The sequence below is a fragment of the Pholcus phalangioides genome, unplaced genomic scaffold (assembly GCF_987345545.1).
Source record: "Pholcus phalangioides strain wild (caught in Gottingen) unplaced genomic scaffold, Ppha-v1.0 ptg000003l_1, whole genome shotgun sequence".
Lineage (NCBI taxonomy): Eukaryota > Metazoa > Arthropoda > Arachnida > Araneae > Pholcidae > Pholcus > Pholcus phalangioides.
In genome coordinates, this window is record NW_028301596.1 from 24,551,872 (window position 1) to 24,571,033 (window position 19,162).

General features: G+C 36.2%; 1 protein-coding gene across 2 annotated transcripts in view; it reads left to right on the top strand.

Moving 5' to 3' along the window:
* Window positions 1-19,162, top strand: part of Ptpmeg (protein tyrosine phosphatase Meg) — a 595,691-nt gene that overhangs the window by 42,620 nt on the left and 533,909 nt on the right. For both annotated transcript variants that reach the window (XM_089247192.1, XM_089247198.1), the window contains 2 exons: window positions 1,164-1,206; window positions 2,453-2,531. In XM_089247192.1, coding sequence (XP_089103318.1) covers window positions 1,164-1,206; window positions 2,453-2,531 — 122 coding nt within the window. The remainder of the gene's footprint in view (window positions 1-1,163; window positions 1,207-2,452; window positions 2,532-19,162) is intronic.

Consider the following 19,162-nt stretch of genomic DNA (forward strand, 5'->3'; position numbering starts at 1 on the left):
TTGCTTAGATGTGGAAAACCAAAAAAAAATTTTTTTTTTTTAAGTGAAAAATTGTTTTTTTTCTTCCATATCTTTTGGAGAACGATATAAGAAAACAAGATTTAAGCAACGGTGATGCGATAGGAATTACAGGTGTTTAAGTGTAATTCATGATATGATTTTGAAAAATTTAATGTTTTTTTTGTAATTTTTCACAAGAAAGGTTATTATATAAAGAACAAAATGGAAATAAAACCATTGCATTTTTGTGATATTCTCTTTGAGATCTATAGGGGAAGGCATTTTCAGAGAAGCTTCAGTTGTACTATTTCTGCCCTTATTCGGTTATGATGTGGTTTCTTGAACGCCATATAAACATGGTTCCATTTATGGTAAGGAATCTGTAGAATGGGAAAAATAACCTCAGGCTAGTTTAAAAGTAAAGCTTTTCCTTTTCTCTGTTTTATGATTGCTATTTAGGTGAATTTGTTGTCAGAAACATGATTAGAATCTGACATCATGAATCTGAATTTGCAATCACAAAGAAGAGAGACCGGGGGAAAGGCACAGATTGTAAAGAAAATATTTAAAAGTTCAGCATCTTTGGAGAGAAATACTCATAAAATCCGCGTATAGGTCTTGAGGTCTTGAGTTTCGAAAATACCTATTGCCAGGAAGTATTCTTGACTCTGTTGTTGTCGGAAGGACTTATGAGTACAAATAGGAAGGAAGGAGCCAACAGGAACATTGTTTATCTCCTACAGGTCCAATTATTCCAAATATTTTAAAAAGTACACATTCTCAACAAAAATAAAAAATTGCTTCAGATGGAATAGTAACAAGGAAATTTTTGAAGCTATCAGAGTTCCGGGATTTTTCGGGTTCTTTCACTTTTGATTCCGCAGAACCCTAATAAAAATTCTCTCACGGAACTATAGGGTTCTGCAGAACACTGGTTGGAAAACCCTACACTATAGTACCTTTTTTAGCCATCAGTTTGAAAATAACTTTTCGTAGTTTTTGTAAATTTTATCTTTTTTTTTCAGTTATTGAAGATAAATTTCGAACAATCTATTTTTATTGTGACTATGATGGTATAATTATACAATTTATGTAAGCTTTGCATCATTCTATTTTACATATGTTTGTGATATTTAATATACTTTTTATTCTATTTAATTTAGAGATGGATAGATCCTGCGAAATCCATTCGAAAACAAATGAAATGTAAGTGATTATCAGTTGATGCTTGTTAATGAAAATACAATGGAACTTCTTTTTATGAGCATTAGTTTAATTGGAATGCTAATAAGAGTCGTGGTCAGACCTGCCAATTCTCCCGATTTAAGCGGGAGACACCAGATTTTTCATCCTTCCTCCTGCTCTCCGGATTTGTTAAAATTTCTCCGGATTTTGGCAGAAAATTAGATTTTACGCGAGCTTTCACGTTGTCGTGGCGTCAATAATTACCGTCGTCGTTAGGGAAAACACCCGTGGAGAACAGCCGTAGTCATTTTCATCGAGCAGCCATAAAAAAGGTCTTTGTGACCGCATTTAAGGAACTGGCAAAGACGCGACTTTGTTTTCGTAGCATTTATCGGCAATCATTTATCAGGGGCCATGACCTTCGTTGCCGAAATTCCTGTATAATCATAATTGTATTCCATTAACAGCCGCGCGGTAAACACGTTTTTCGTCCGCAGCTTTGTAATTTGAATTTTTTAAATCGTTTCTTCCGATTAAACATCTTCAGAAAGAGAATATAAAACTTTAAGCTGTATACAGCTAAATATAAAGCTTTTAAGAATTCATATAACCAAGATTATCAATCACTGATAGCATCCACGAAAGGAAACACATACTTTATGAACAGTATGTAGATGTCATTTCTCTATTCTGCATGGAAAGAATGGCATAGAATTATATTCTTCTCAGGGGCAATGCAGAACATGCTTTGGGGGGGGGGAGAATGTAACTTTTTCTTAATTTATTTTTAAAAAAATTTTATGAATTTTTTTTTGTTCGAGTCTATGAGTGTCGAGGAGGGTGGGGTACCCCCCCTCGGGAGAATCTCCAGATTTCTGGATTTCAAAAGTTGGCACGTCTGCATGGTGAACATGAAATTGGGCGCAAACGTGGCTCTCGAGCATCGAGTTGGAGATATCAGTGATAGAATAACTTGACCACCTTTTTTTTCTCATTAATATACTTCACTCCAGGTAATTCTACCATGAAATAAAACACTAAGGGAAGTTGAATACTCAAATCTCCAAGTTTCAAAGTAAAAATATGAATGGAAAATTTTACTGCTACATCATTCAATAAATTTTATAAAAAAATGTTTATATAATCAGTCACCTTGTGACTTGATATCACTGGATGAAGTTTTGTATACCTTCAGTGAAAACAGCTTGGGGAAAAAAATATCTTTTTCAGTTGATCATTTTGAAACTCAAATTTTTTTCTTTTTCAGTTGGCCCTCCATATATCTTATATTTTCATGTGAAATTTTATGTGAGTGATCCAAGCAAACTCCATCAAGAATATACGAGGTAAATTACAAATTAATTTTTTTTTTCATGAATGAAATTGCAATGAACTACGGAAACAAAGTAAATATCACTCGAGCAAGTTAGAACTGAAATGGCAATTAGACTTTGGGTCAAGTTCACTATTGTCACTAACTGTCAAGCACAGGATCGAACAGGTGGAAGAGAGGCTAAAGATACTCAGTAGAGCACCTGTAGCAAAATCAAAGAATATGCTAGATTCATTTATCAGTATAAAATTAAAAATATGCTTGACTCACAGAGAAACAATCGAACTCGACAATTCATCCAACACACAAAATTTATATGATGATGTGAAGAAAAAGTTGAAAAAATATTAGAGACAGTAATGGGATCGGACACGAGGCATAAGTGGGCACAAATGGGAGAAGGTTGCAATGAGAGTATATGGGGAGAAAGGGGGGCTTTGGTGGGAGGATGGGATATTTTACTAACCCCTTCTCATCTTTATATAAGCAGGGTTCGCACATCCTTACAAACTCCTTAAAAACTCTTAACTTTTCATTTCCCTCTGGAAGGGCCCTTATAACTCCTTACTTTTTGCAGCTACACCTGAAAAAGTCTTTTTTTTTTCTCTGAAGGGATGATCTTTCTTAGAATAGGCATTCCCCATGGTGATGAATAGCATTGCCTAGAAAAATAAGAGGAAGTTTCCCCCGAATATAAAGAGGAAGAAAAGAGAAGAAAAAATGCTCTCTCCCTTTGTAATAGGAAATGTGAAAGCAGGGGATGGGATTGGAACATCCAATGGTTGTGCATACCTGCCAACCATTAATTTACTAAATACGACAAAATCGTAATGGTTGGCAGGTATGCACAACCATTACGATTTTGTCGTATTTAGTAAATTAATACGATTATACGCTTTTGCTTCTAAAAATGTGATTTTTTACCGAATCGCTAGTTTTGACGTGTATTACTGCCTATGTCGCAAACTGGTCAGCGTTGGAAATCGATTGTCCGTATAACAACATCACTCCGCTGAACCAGTAGCCGAAAATTCCCCCATGCCCAGTGGTGAGAAAGTTTTTACTTATGCGGCGAAACGATGTCTCGAACCTCCTATATTACGCAGTATACTGAGTGCAGACCTCGCAGCTTTCCTATTTTTCCTACTATTTTTCTACTATCTCCGCAATCGTCTTTTTTTTTACTGCAATTCTCTCCTACTATTCCTATTTTATCCCTCCTTCCCATTTCCTTACAGCCAATATCTCACTACGAAAATTCCAAGAAAGTGCAAAATGTCACTGCTTTCCGCAGTTTTTTTGACGTGTTTTATTCACATTACAACTCTCTACTGAAAAGGAAGAGAGGAAAAAAATGTTCAGTTCCACTGAGTGAGGGACGACGACAAGCGTATCTTTTCGCCGCCGCGCCTTAAAGTGCTAAAAACTGAAGTCCAGCGGGAAAAGCGAATCTGTTTCTCAGATTGGTTGGCGTAAATTAAAAGGCAAAGAAAGAGGAACAGGCTCTATCCACACACAAGAGAGACAATGAGAGAGACAATCTATGAGAGACAATGGGTTTCGCTCTCCTGGAATCCCGTAACGAGCGTTCATCCCTGAAGCCAGGTTTTCCTAGGAGTAGGCTTTTTGCGCCGCGTGAACCTATCTGGATCATTTCGTGTCGGCAGAAATGAGTTACATAATGACGTTACGCATTTGCATTTTCGAAGCGTGGCGCATAGGCTCAGGACGGCTATATAGTATGTGACCCTGGCGTCATATACTCTATCAGCTGCATGCTCCGGTTTAAAGGGAAGAGAGACAACACGAAAATGAAGGGAAGATTGCTGAAACGCGCGGCACACGACGCTTAACTCCTCCAGAAGCAGTCTGCCAATCACACCCGACATAAAGCGCTGTCGTGAGCCGTATTGCGCTCTGTAGGAAAACAGTCGTACTGCTTTTCATATTGATGAATAGACGGCATGTCGCGCTGGGTGATTCACGTTGCGCGCGGCATAGAAAACCTGCTAGTAAAACCCGGCTTTTAAAAGTGACAGCCCGAGCCACGTCTGGTTTTACAGGAGGGGGGGGGGACGAGCCGATCAGCCGCTATAGCTGAACCCACTTTTTTTAACCTTGAGAAAATAACTTTAGGGTATCTTTATGTTAGGGGTCATTCAAGTATTACGTCAGCATGGATGTGGGATTTTCGATTTGCTGATTTGATGGCGTGGAGGGAGGGGGAAGATTCTTACGTCATCAACCACCCTTTATAAAAAATATGAAATATTCTTAATGGCGTCTTACTCGGGAAAAACGAGTAAAACTTTTCTCTAGTTTGTGGGCACCTGAACTAACATTCTCCCTATTGAGTCCCCTACAGAGCCACTCTAGTGATCTTCAAATACTTAGCGAATCCAAATGCTCTGGAGCTGTGCCGCGCATCATATAAGTGATTTGTGATTATGTCGCAGATCACTTGAGTAATCTGGGAATGTGCCGCGGATAACTTGAGTGATGTAGAACCGCACTAGTGGCAGGGCCAATGCTCTAAAACTTTGTCACATGTCACTCAAGGGATCACTTAATGTGCCACAGATCGCTTAAATGGTCTGGAATTGTGCCACGATTCACTTAAGCGATCTGTAAATGTGTCACTTGGTTCAGTGTTACAAAAATAGATTTAGGGGCAGGCCACATCATAACGCCAGGGCCACATTTGGTCCGCACAGGCCGAATGTTTACCGCGGGTCAAGGCTTACCAAGGGCTTAGAGAGCTAGGGTCGCAATGAATTTCTTGAGCAATTTCGGGTTCTTAGCCTTCAAATAGCATTGAAATTAACAAAAATTGATTATAATAACATATAAAGATATTTTGTTTCGAAATCGTAAAAAATATTTTTACAATTCTTTTAAAAAATATTTTGTGGATTAAAAAAATAAATTTTTGATCATCTGGGGGGAAGCCCCCAATTCAGATTCCATCAATAAGCGTTAGGAGGAAGGGGACAGAGCGCTGACAGGGGGAGGGTGAGAGTTTTGCTGACTTTTTCTGACAAGAAGGGTGAGTCAAAAATTGCTGAAAATTTGCTGATATAATACTTGAACAGCCCCTTATTTTAAAGCATACATGTGCTCAACACATGGCCTAAATGTGGCCTGCCTCAAGTGGCTCCTGGCAAATTCTTACGTCAATTGAGTGGCCTGCAGCACAATCCCAGATTATTTGAGTGAGTGATTTCCGGGGGCAGCTTTCTTTCTTTCAAACCAAGCACAACTCAGGTCTATTACCATCTATGGGCAATTTACTACCTAGGAAGTTGTGCTGGAAGTGTGTGTGTGCCTAGAGTTGCTGCAAATATAAATAATTTTGTAAGAAAAATGCTTTGTCGGCTGTGGTTTTTATTTTTAATAATTGGAGGGGGAATGAATATCACTTTTAGAATTTTTATAATTTATGTGATGCTGTTATGAGTTATATTTTTGACTAATACTTGAAGGTTTTAGAACACTTTGGTGACAACAGAAAGCATTCATGTGGATTGATTATTTTATGAATTCTTATGATGCTGGGTAACAAATCAAAACTTGTAATTTTTGAACTACTTCTTCATCTATATTTTTGAGAAGAGGGAAAGTTTGCTTGCAAATTAAAAATAAATTTGCATATGTGCTCCGCCCCTTTTTTTGCTGTAAAACTTGTAAGTTATGAAGTTTGCCATGACTCCTTAAAAACAGCTTGAAACTCCTTAAAAAGTCCTTAAAAACTCCTTACTTTTCATTTTGAAAATTTTGTATGAACCCTGAATAAGCCCTCTGTGATTCTTTCTCCCTCATTCATTAAAATCATATATCCGCTGCAAGGAGGAGAGAAAATTATTTCTCAAGTGAGAGTTAAAGAATGATTGTCTTTTCAGAGAAGTCGACAATAGACACAAAATTAAGTATTGTATGTAATTCCATGGTGTGTGAAATGGGACCACACCAAGTTGTTGACAAACATTACAAGTTTGGTGAACATGTTAGTGTTTCATTGATGTCATGGCCTGGGCAGAAACGTGTAGAGAACAACAGAGAAAACAAATTTCAGAGATCTGTGATTATTTGTCTCTGTTTATGAGAGATAATACTGAAAGAAAAAAAATGAGAGAAAGACAGCGAAGCAAACTTTGTGCATGTTCTCTCCAGGGGGAGAGCCTACTTCAGTCGTTCAGTATCGCATCAACAGCAGTAATAGTTCACCAACAGCTGTGTCTCGGTACCAAATTTCTCCAGCAAAAACCAAGAAGGGTTGCTAGTCTTGTCTTGGTGGGATTCGTGGACATTTGAAACCAGAGAGCAAGGGGACAAAAAGAGGCAGAGCCCATGATAGAAAGGATGGCTGTTCCCTTAAAAGAGGATGCGAAGAAACAAAGGTCCAGCCCTAAACCTCAGTTAAATGTGTACTTACTCTAGAACATGTTTGCACTGAATTTTGCAAAAGACAAAGTCTGAGGGGGTCGAGTGCAGCTCACTGATGAACGTCTTTGACCAGATCACTGAGGGAGAGAGATGTGCTGATGCTGCAAGGAGGAAAAGTGACAAGCGGTCATCGAAAGAGCCCATCCAGAACTTCGAGTGTGACAAATGTCACACCTTCTTGCCAATGCCAACAACAGTCGCCTTTGTTGACTACATGAAGACACATAGATTCAAGGAAGTCTCGGAAACTCTGAGATACTTCATCAAGGAGACCAGGAGTTCTTTGAGCGGAATAAGGATGAGAGTGTTCTTCGAATGCAACGTCTGCCGCAGTGGTGGTCGAGTGGTCATAGTGGCGGACTCGCATCGAGGATCCAGGTTCAAAATCCACCGTCGCCACAGAGGTGGTCAGCTGAAGTTTGTTTTCTGTGGTTCCCAACTTTGAGGCACGAATGCGAGCCAATCTCCATGTTAAAAAGTCTCACCACAGAGAGCAGCAGGCATGCAAGAGTATAATTATTCATTCATTACACTTCAATCATTGAGTTGAGAAAAAACTCAGTTTAAAAAAATTGATTGCAGATGGCAGCACTACACATAACAAGCATTACACGGAAACAAACTTCACGGAAGGTTCATTATACATAAGCACACATTCCAACATGTACCAATTCGTTAGAAGTTCCGCAGAGGAATATAGACGAGGTCCATGTCTGGTTTAGTAGTGGATTCAAAGTCTGCAACAAGATGGTCTCAGATAAGCAGCATCTGGTGAGCCATAAGCTCGAACACACTATGTCGGTCAGTGGATAAAAACAAAGGTTCACAGCGAATCCTCCGCTCGATCCCAGAAACTCATTCAGATGGCATGTCTGCCAGTTCCTTTTCACTTGGAAGAGTCGGTTTCAGAAGCTCATTGACGAGCAATACTGAAGGAGCTTTTCCATATTCTTTAAGTCACCAGTTTCGAGCAGCAGCAAGGTCATGTCCACCAGTCGCTCGCAGGCTGCCTACGCTTGGGGAATCTGCCAGTCCCTATTCAGTCAGAAATTGCAGATGGTTATGCATGTCATGACCCACATGAACAAGGCATATGCAGAGGAAATGACAGCATCATCGCCAGAATTGCAGCAGCTAATTTGCATCTGGGTGATCGTTTGCCAATACTGTGAGATGACCAAGAACAAATCCGTTTTCCAGAAGCACGTAAAGTTTCAAAAAACGAAAACTGTAGACGCTCATCTCCGAGACTCCAAAGTCTGAGGTGTCCCAGAGATCTCCATGTAGACATGCTGTGGCCAGTACATCTTCACCTCAGGTATCACTTGGACTGTATCATACATCAGCACTTCGACCTTGCAACAACATTGCATAGACACCGGTGATGGCTATGCATTGAAGAGGGCCGTCCCCGTGAAAGTCAGATTGATCTATCCACAAGTCATCATTCTGATAAAGAATGAACTATATGTAGATTTTTTTTCAATATATGTGAATTTTTTTGCCCTCCATTATTAAAATGTGTTCGTCAGATATTTGATTGTTTATATGTAATGTATTTTTATGATTGCATTATGCACCACATTGTTTATGTTTGAAGGCTCTTCCTGGTTTCATACCGAGATGGTTGCATGAAATCAGAGAGGGGGAGTCTGTGAGGGTCAAGACCTGCTGTATCCGTGAATGTAGGTGGCACGCCCGAGATCCGCTCTCGTGGAAGTAGTGTTCGAGAGTTCAAAGTGGAAGTTGTTGTCATGGTATCCACGCAGTGTCATTTGTATTGTAGGTGCTGTTATCTCTCCGATGTAATTTGTGTTTTCGTTAAATAAATTGCATTCCAAACAGCATGTGGCTACAACTGAAAATTAATTGAAAATATTCAAAAGAGAAAAAAAATTGACTGCTTGTATTAAGAAAGCCATAGATAATTTTGTGGATGAATATGGATTATTGGATCAATTTATAAATAAGTATAGTTCTTGTTTTGTCACAACAGTTTGAAAGAAATGGAATTTCCAATATTCTCAATTCTATGAAACACCTAAGAGCAAATGAATACCTCATGAATGAATCCAGTTAAAGTGCAAAAGAATGCTGGAGAAATATTGATTGTGGAGAGTCAACAGAAAAAAGAAAGTTTTGACAAACACAAATGCATTAAAATAGTATTTTGAATCAGGAGAGATTATTGCAGGGCTCCCACACTTCCTACTTTTTGGTAAAATGGTAGGTTTTGTAAAACTTTCTCGGTTTTGTCCTATTTTCTAGTTTTGTCCTATTTTAATCACTCTATTAATACAAAAGACCTATCAACAAAATTTGTATAATTGTTTTAATTGAGAAGGGAATCATGGACATAATGCCAAATAATACAAATGTGGAGATTGCAATTAATGATTCTGCCAAAGCAAAAATTGTACTGTTTTTAAGTTTATTTGGGGGGAGGGGGACCATTTCTCTCTCTCTCTCTCTCTCTATATATATATATATATATAGTAATTTTTCATTTGCTTAGTTTTGGTTCTGCAAGTAGAGTAGTCATTAAAAACTTCTGCCTGGTTGAAAAAAAAATTTTGTATTCACTTTCATTAAGACCCTTTATTTTATTGACCCACACCCCCTAGGTGGTCGCTACTCAGTTTGGAAACCACTGATACAAGTCCAGCATAGCTGATTTTGTTGAATGCCGGACTCAGGAATTTTGTGGCCCTTCCAAAAAAGTTTATGCAGTCGCTCCCCAACTTCTAAATGTTACTAACATACAACTTACTAACATAGACTTACTAACATAAATCTTGAAGGGGGAAAAAATTGTTCAGGAAGAACTCATTTTATTACACTTATTTTTTAATTACTTCAGGAACACATTGATAGTTGAGATCGTAATCGAACACAATATGTTGAGTGGAAATTGTGTTTTAATTAATTTAATAATATTTATAAATGACTAACGGTAATTGCCGTGGTCCACCTGCTTACATGACTCAAGTCATTGAACAGACATGCATTTCTGACATACTTTTAAAGTGTTGCATCATCCTTAGCAAAGATGTTACAATTTGATAGGTTTGATTATTTTTGGAATTTTTTATTGTTGTTTTTGCTCAACTAATGTAAATAATAGTAGTAAAGGAATCAAGTACTGGGATTCACAAAAATAAAGTGTATTTCGTTTAACGTTCCCACTTCGTAATTCTACCTTTTACTAACACTTGAAATTTCCCGTTTAGAGCATTTTCTCGCCTACAATGTTTTTTATGACGAGTTTTTGAAAAATGCTTTAAGTGGGATTCATTGTATATGAGCACTCCGATGGTATTACTTGTTTAAAACCAAGAACTTCTTGCCACAAATCAAGGTTGTAAGAAAACCCGTGTTTTTTGGGCAAAATGGGGGAAATTGAATTTCCTATTTCCATAACCTCAAAATATCTAATTTAAACATGTATGTACATCCTTTATGTGTGCATCTTACATTATGTCCAATAATGGGATGGATAACCAGGCTTTCATACTGGGGGCTAACGTGGTAAGAGCTATTAGCTGAGCTAGGAGGCAGTCATGCACAGCATTCATACATATGCTCTAAGCGCAACTCGTATACGGCACAGAGCTCCGATTGCCTGGCGATTTGATCACCAACAGTAGCAACAACATACCGTGTCCCACAGAATTTGTCTCCATTCTAAGAGACCAGATGCAGCGCTACAACGAACTCCTGCAACGGCACATGGTGAAAAGAGACTCTACGTACATTCGGAACTGAAGAACACCACCCACGTCTTCCTGCGGTCAGACACAGTGAAACAAGCACTCGTTCCCACTTACAACGGACTGTACGAAGTGCTGAAACGTGGTGAGAAGACATGGCACGTAGTGTGCCTCAGCCAACCAACAAAAAGACATGCATCCTTGCCAAAAACTTCTATCGTTCCGAAAAGCATCCTGAAAAAGACAAAAAGACAAGCAAAAATATTTGGGAAAACCGTTTACGTTCATTGAAGCACGTGACTTTTAAAATATAATTTTTTTTCTCTTTTTTCCTCGGACTGCGAGGGGGGTACTGTAGTGCTGCCCGCACGATGTGCACTGGCGTATCTTCGCAGCTTGTATAATGATTATTCTATTTTCTACTCGTGGCAACGCAACAGAAAATCGGGATTCAAAGGCGTCTGACTCTGCTTGTTTGTTGATGTTATCCTACTCACCGATGCACGTGTCTGTGTCCCGCCGTGCACGAGCCACATTTTTCTCTGCCAGCATTCCCGTTTGTATTATGTAAATATTATCCGTTGTAAATAAAGTGTAAATATATAAACGAAATCATTTCATGGATCAACCAAACTTATATAAAAAAACTCGATAAGTATATCAACATAAGTTTATATAATATGATTTGAAATAGTACAGCAGAGCTGACAACAAAAAGGAATTTTAAATGAGAAATTAACCAGTTGGAGCTGGAAGTCATTCTGTTGCAAAAAAGGGAGTGTGAATTTGAGGACGAAATCAAAAGTAGTTTTCAATATTTGAAATAAGTATCGTTTAAGAAGTTTTTTGAAAATGGAAAATGTGGATGGCTGTAAAAGTTCATTTGAAAGGCTATTATGAAATTTAGGAATGAGGAAGCTAAAATGTTTTTTGAGAATATTTTTATGATCTAAAGGCAGAGACTGTATGAAATTATGCCTATTGGATGTTCGTGACGAATTCAAATGTAAAGCGAACTGTTTTTTCTTGATTATAAGTATAGATCTAAAAAAATATAAATGCCTTAAGGGTAGGATATTTAGGTGTAGAAAACGTTCATTTGAAGGAGTGATGTAATTTCCCATCACAAAATTCTAATAGCTTTTTTTTGTAAGGAAATTAAGGGAGCAATAGTGGTAAGATAATCACTTCCCCAGAGTGGCAGACCATAAAGTAAATGTGATTGGAACATTGAATGATAATACGTCAACAAAAAAGATTGGTTTACATATGGTTTCAGATTGTACAAATAATGAAACAGAGTTTTGCTTTTAAATAATTACAATGCGAGAGGCATTTTAAATTTTGATCAATATAAATACCAAGGTATTTTATAGTTGATATTTGCTGTAGACATTGACAGTTACATGAATTATTGATAGTACAAATTGGTTCATGCAAAATTATGTCATAGGCAATAGGTGGTATATTTTGTAATGAAAAGTTGATAAATTTACTTTTGGAGACATTAATTAGGAAATCATTAGCAATGAACCAATTGCAAACTATTATTAGGTCAGTATTTATATTGTTGATAAGTGTTGGGAGGTCATCTTCTGAATAAAGTATTACTGTATCATCAGCAAATGTGATGATTTTGCCTTTGATATTCAAATTACAGAGATCATTGATAAAAATTATAAATAATAATGGTCTTAAATTAGATCCTTGTGGGACTCCTCTGTTTATCTCCATGGCATTACTTGAATAATTATTGCATTTGACTTTTTGAGTTCTGTTAGTAAGATAAGATTTGAGAAAATCGAAAGTATTGCCCCTTATTCCATAGGAATACAGTTTTGATTGCAATATTTTGATTTACATTGTAAAATGTTTTTCTTATGTCAAGAGAAATGCCTATTGTATTTCTGGATTGATCAATATTCCTGTAGACATATTCAGGAAAGTTTAAAAGAGCAGATTCTGTGTTTCTATTAGTTCTCTATGGTTTCAAGTTTAAAGATCATTTCATCAAAAACAAATCCTGGACCTTCACTTGTAAAAACAAAATTATAATGTTGTAGATAATCTGAAATACCATTCAAATCAGTTTTTTTAAGTGTTTCTTGTCAGTATTATCAGTACTGGGATTAGTCGATAAAAATTTCAGATTACATGAAATTGGATAATGATCTGTTAGGTCTGTAGTTAAAATAGTTGAAGAAATTTCCTTTATTTTAATTGAGTTACGAATGAAGATGTGATCAATGCAAGAGTTAGAGTGTGGCCTTGTAATTTTTAGTATTAAAGGGGTGAATCCATGACCGGATAACATATCCTGGTAATTGAATTGAATACCAGTACTTGTGTTAAGAATGTCTATGTTTATATCGCCAATTAATAATACATCTCTGCAATTAATATTTTTTTATAATTGCATCAAGTTCATCAACACATTGTATTGCTGGGAATGAATGTGATCTATATAAGTTCAGGATGATAAATTTTAGTGTGGGTTCTTGAATAACTATTAATTCACGTGTTTGCATGAAGATGGAACCGAGTTCAGCAAATTGAAGAGATTTTTTTGTATAGACAAAGATACCACCCGAACTGTTATATTCTCTGCATCTTGTAAATAAATTATAATTTGGTAATCTATAGTAATCAACCTCGTCCTCAAAAACCCAAACCTCAGAAAGAACAAGTACGTCAATATAATTGATAAATTCATTCAAGAACACCATAAGTCGATCAAACTTAGCTCTTAAGCTACGTATGTTAAAGTGCACAATATTAATGACACAAAATTTATCATGATCATACCCATTATGAGTAAGCAAAAAGTTTTTGAATTCCTCCAGGGTGCACGAGATTAGTGAATTGTAGATTCGAGCACATTTTCAAAGAAAAACAGATTCATAAAAAGTAATGAATAGCAGCACCCTGGAGGAAACATGGGTTTTGATTCCCAAGTTTAGAATAGTAAGATTAATATGCAGAAACATGTAGCGCAAGCTTATGTTTTTGATTGTAAATTTAACGACCATGAAACTGGATACTATAATATTTAGATGAAATTTAAGCACAAGATTATATGTTTTTGTGTACAGTTTTTGAGGCGGTAAATCGAAATTGAATGTATTGAAAAAGCATGTATGAAATCGGAAAGACTCCAGAGCGCACATTTTATCAAGTGAGAGTTTGTACATACTAAATGATGTGATTTAAATCATCGATATGATTGATCTTGTACACCCCGGTGTCCTCCAATTTCCTCAAATATACTTTACCATTACGAGTCCAACAAAACTGAAATTATTATCAGATATAAATTTTTTAGCGGAGTACAGTACCTGTTTTGTATAAGGCACAAATCAATTGAAAGATTCATCAAACAATATCATGCAATAAAAGCATTTTACGGAAAAAATGTGTCAATTAGAAAAGAAGGCCAAAGGCAGAAAAGAATAAAAAACGAATAAAAAAGAATAAAAATCAGGTAAAACTCTTCTTGCTAAAGCACTTTTTATAAATAATGTTGGAGAGCTCTTCACTGCTTTCTTCCTTTTTTTCCAAAGAGAAGAACCTCTCATTCACATCTTGTATGACAAATTTGTTTCTATCATCAAGAAAATCATGGGAAGATTTTTGAGATTGGAAGCATATGCTGAAAAAAGTGGTTCACAGCTGAAATATGTGGATTTGAATAAAGGTGATCTGTGGCTGAAAATCCAGAAATCGGACTAATACTTTAAGAACTTTTGAAAAATTGCCCAGAACAAGCCACTAGATTTTAAAAAATAGCAAGATCATTTTACATAGTTTGTACAAAAAGCTTGCTCCATTCCTTGCCCTTCTCAAATTTTTGGAGAACTTAAAATGCCTGCATCCTCTATTCAGATTGGAAGGAGAGTCTAAAAATTTCATTAGGATGCTTGCTTGCTGCATTGCCAAACGTAATCAATCCAAATGAAGTATCATCTCTTTCTGATGAATCTGTTTTTTTGCTGCACACCGTGCAATTGGATAATATTGATCATGCACAAAACATGAGATTAGATCAATACTGGGGCGAAATTTTTAATATGAGATACATCGGACAACCCCAAATCTAATAACCTAAGTAGGCTTGTCAAATCCCTACTTTCACTAGCTCATGGCAATGCGGAATGCAAACAGGGCTTTAGTGTCAATAAACACTTGTTGGAAAATTGTTTTTCTCTTAACATTGAAAGTATCAATGGATTACACAAAGTTAAATGCCACATCAAGAGAATAAATGGCATTGAAAACTTGAAGATAAACAAGAAACTTATGAAATCTGCAGGAATGAAGTACAGAGAACAAATCAAAATGAATGAAGTACAGAGAACGAATCAAAATGAATGAAGTACAGAGAACGAATAAAAATGAATGAAGTAAAGAGAACGAATCAAAATGAATGAAGTACAGAGAACGAATCAAAATGAATGAAGCAGCTCAAAAGCGAAAAATTGAGGGTGAAGACAGATGTACCCAGACTTAATCTTTGAGGAAAAGAGAGTGAATTGTTAACCAAGAAGATGGAATCATCTTAAACCATGCTGAAGCAGTGATGAAGACACAACTTGAGAATAAAGATTTTTCAGAAATAGAAAATGGCCATGTTTTCTATTGAAAGGAGCGAGAGCAAACATTCCGAAAGAAGAGAATGTTGGAAGAGACCTTCCAAACATGTTGGAAGAAAGAATAAAAAAGCACAACTTGCTCTTGTAAAGGATGCCAAAAAGCAAGCAAAAGGATTTAATAACAGTCTCTTCTATCTTTTGCCAATTTTTGAAATTAATCATTGCCTAGTTCTATTTTCTTAAAAAGCTACCAACATATGGAGGGCTCAGAAGCTAATCAGTGTAAGTCAATTTTTTCTGAAAATGATTTCCATATTGTAAAAAACTCTTCATTAGTAACATTTTCAGTTGCAAAGAATTCAAGCTGCTATCTATTTGTTATAAATGATTTATCTTATTAAAGATAAAGATCCTTCCTATTTAGCGGATGTTCTTTTACCTCATTTTCAAGTTTCATGAAAGATCTGTTACAAAACTTGAAAAAATGCAACCAATAAGCCTATTGTTTTATAAAAATACACTGGACATACACTTATTGGCTTCTGAACCCTCCTCCCCCCTCCCCATTATATGGTTTTTATTCTTTAATTTTGTTATGGTATTTCTGAAGTTACTGCTCAACACTGATTTCATTGGCGAAGATATTGCAGTGACTTTAAGATGCTAATTCCAAACCTGGCATTGGTTTTTATCAGATTGGCTCTAGTTTTCGAAATAGAATGAAAATTAAATTTTAGTAATACATAAGCAGCATACAAATCACACTGAAACTTCGCGAAATGTAAATAAATAATAAATAAAAGATGAATATTGTAGACCACAGATATCTGATGACATAAATATAATATAGTGAATGAAATAGGAAAATAAATGAAAAAGTAAAAGTTAGTGGATGCAGACTACATTGAAATGTTAAGAGTATGTATTATTTCAAAAACTATAGCCAATTTGGCAAAACCAACATAGTTTCAAAACAAAATTGGCAGCTCAAATATACCCTTAGACCATTAAAATTTCTTTAGCAACTTGCTTCTTTTTTTAGCAGTGTTACATTCTAACACCTAAATGGTTTGTTTCAGTATAATTCAGGGATGGGATTGCTGCGCCATTAGCAATTTCCTGCTGCATACTGTGCCATAATGTTGATTTTCGAAGAAAATTTGTCACTTCTGCACCAATGGGGGTTTTCTGAAATTTCCCTCTTCAACTTTCGCTTTTGATGCTCATTTGAGTCATGTTGTGACGTCAACCTCTGCGTTGCTACTGTAACTTATAGGAAAACCAGCATTAATGAATGATAATTCCAGAATTAATGAAAGAAAAATTATCTAGTTTTAATGAAAGATAATTTAAGTTCCAAAATAAATGAAAGTTATAATTCCAGCATTAAAGATAATTCCATAATTAATGAAAGAGGTAATTCCAGCATTAATAAAAGAAATAATTTCTGCATTAATGAAATAAATAATAATTAATAAAAGAAATAAATTCAGCATTAGTGTAAGAAGTAATAAAGAAAATAATTCCAAAATTAATGAAAGAGAGGATTCAGCATTGATTCAGAAGTAAGGAGTCCAGATCAGACTCATCTCAACTGCATCAAATCCAGGAAGTCCTTTCAGATAAAAGTGTTTTGGTGAAAGCTTTGTTTCTGAAAGAAGCATCGGAACTTTTCAATGGCTTTCTGACATTATTTCAAAAAGAGGATCCCCCCCAATACACATTTTGTATGACAAGCTAGGAGCTCTTGTTAGAAAAATTATGGGGCGTTTCCTGAAATCTGAACATATTCAGAATGTTAGAATTGCTGAGCTCCAGAATGTAGCTATAGAAAGCAGTGAGAACTGGAGGAAAAATGTGGTTGTTGGTGCTGAAATAGAATCCGATCTTGCTGAGCTGGGGGTGGTTCTCCAGAAAAAATTTCTATTAGGTGCTAGGTCGTTAAGCACTTGCTCAAAGTTTTACCTTTTGGGAACACCATGCTGGAAAAAATGAAGTGTTTGCCGTTTTTCGACTGTAAAACTCTTCCTTATCATGTATTAAGTACATTGTTTCAAAGCTACCGCAAGTTGTTTGTCCTTCAGATACCCTTGTTCTCTTGGATGAATGGATTTCTCTGCAGTGTGAAGATATACAGGTGAGTTATCAAAGGTTAGATAAGTATTGGGGATCTATATTTGATCTGAAAAACTTGGATGGAAGTACAAAGTTCAAAATTTTGCTTGTGCTTGTCAAAGCCTGTCTTGCCCACTTGAAAATGCAGACTACGAGAGAGGCTTTAGTGTGAACAAACATTTCCTGCAACATAGATCAAATCTTTCGATTGAAAGTATCAATGGCATTAGGCAAATAAAATCTTATGTATAGCATTCTCAAAATGCTAAAGATATTGATGTCGATGCCAATCTTCTGATAGCTGTTCACGGCTCGCATCAGAAGTACCAAGACAGACTTCAGCACCAAAAAACTTGATAAGAAAGTTCACGATCAGATGAGAATCAAAGACTAAAAGCAGACGAAAGAGAGTTGGAAATTCAGTTGTCATCATCAAAAGTTATGCTGAACACTGCAGAGAAAATGATAGAAGTGGAGATAAAGATAAAAACTTTGTAGACATCCAAAGTGGAAAAATGGTTCATCTGAAAACACAGAAGGAAAAAATGTGTAGTGTTCTTGAGAAATTGGAGGAAAACAGAGTCGCAACAAAATGTCATGGTTGTTTTTATGTATGCTTATTTGTTTGATCTGTAAACTTCTACTTTTTCTTTTTACGCCCAGCTTGGATTATGACTAATTTTGATGGATTTAATTTAATTAATTTTTATGACAAGTGGATGCAAGTTTTATCAAACATATAAAACTGGTTTTTGACGCCGGAACCCTATAACTGGTTAAAATGTTCAAAATTTAATAATCTGATTATCTCGGTTCAAAAAATTTTCATTTTTCACAAAGGTAATAATTCTCACTGCTCAGAATTCACAGATTGCTGCTCCGAAAAACTAAATTTACTGCTCCAAAACTGCTCCGAAAAGAGTCAACAGCAATCCCATCCCTGGTATAATTTTTATTGTGCTTGCCTCTCATAAAGTAATTTTTATTCTTTATTGTATGTATATACCATATATACTTCAAGTATAAGCCAAGTTTTTTTTTATGGAAAAAATTTATTCCATAAGGGGGGGGGGGGGTTGGCTTATACTCTGGTCAGTTTGTAATGAGAAAATATTGACCCCTGCAATCAGTAGTAATTTTTGTAGTCGTGTTCGAGAAACCGGCATTGTTGGTATGGGATGTGTTCAAACCTCACAGAACTGATGTCAAAGCCGAGGCAAAGAAATCGAAAACATCATTGCTTCATTGCTTGGTGGTGGCTAACGTTGATTGTACAGCCTTAAAATGTGAGCATCAACAAGCCTCTCAAAGACTATTTGAGGAATTTGTGGATTGAATGGATGAGTTCTGATAAAGAAACTACGAAAAGTGGTGTCTTGAAGAAAACTGACATTGGTCTAGTGTGCAAATGGGTACATGAGGCATAGAATTCTGTTTCCACCGAAATTATCATCCGATCCTTCAAAAGCGTTGCATCAGCAATGCGATGGATGGAGCTGAAGATGATATCCTCTTTGAAAGTGACAATGGCGATGACAACCCAGATGAGGATAAAAACGAAGATGCCACATTCCCTATGATGATCTGATGGATTACCATGAGCTTGGAGACTTAGAAGAAACAGATTGAAAGTTTGAACTATTTTCTATTGTAAATTTTCTGTTATTCATTTTGCATGAAAAGATAAGAATTTTTTTCTCTTAAATGCACAGATTTTTTGGGGATCGGCTTATACAAGAGCTTTCAATTTATTGTGGTTTTTGTGGTCCTGATGTGGGGGGGGGGGG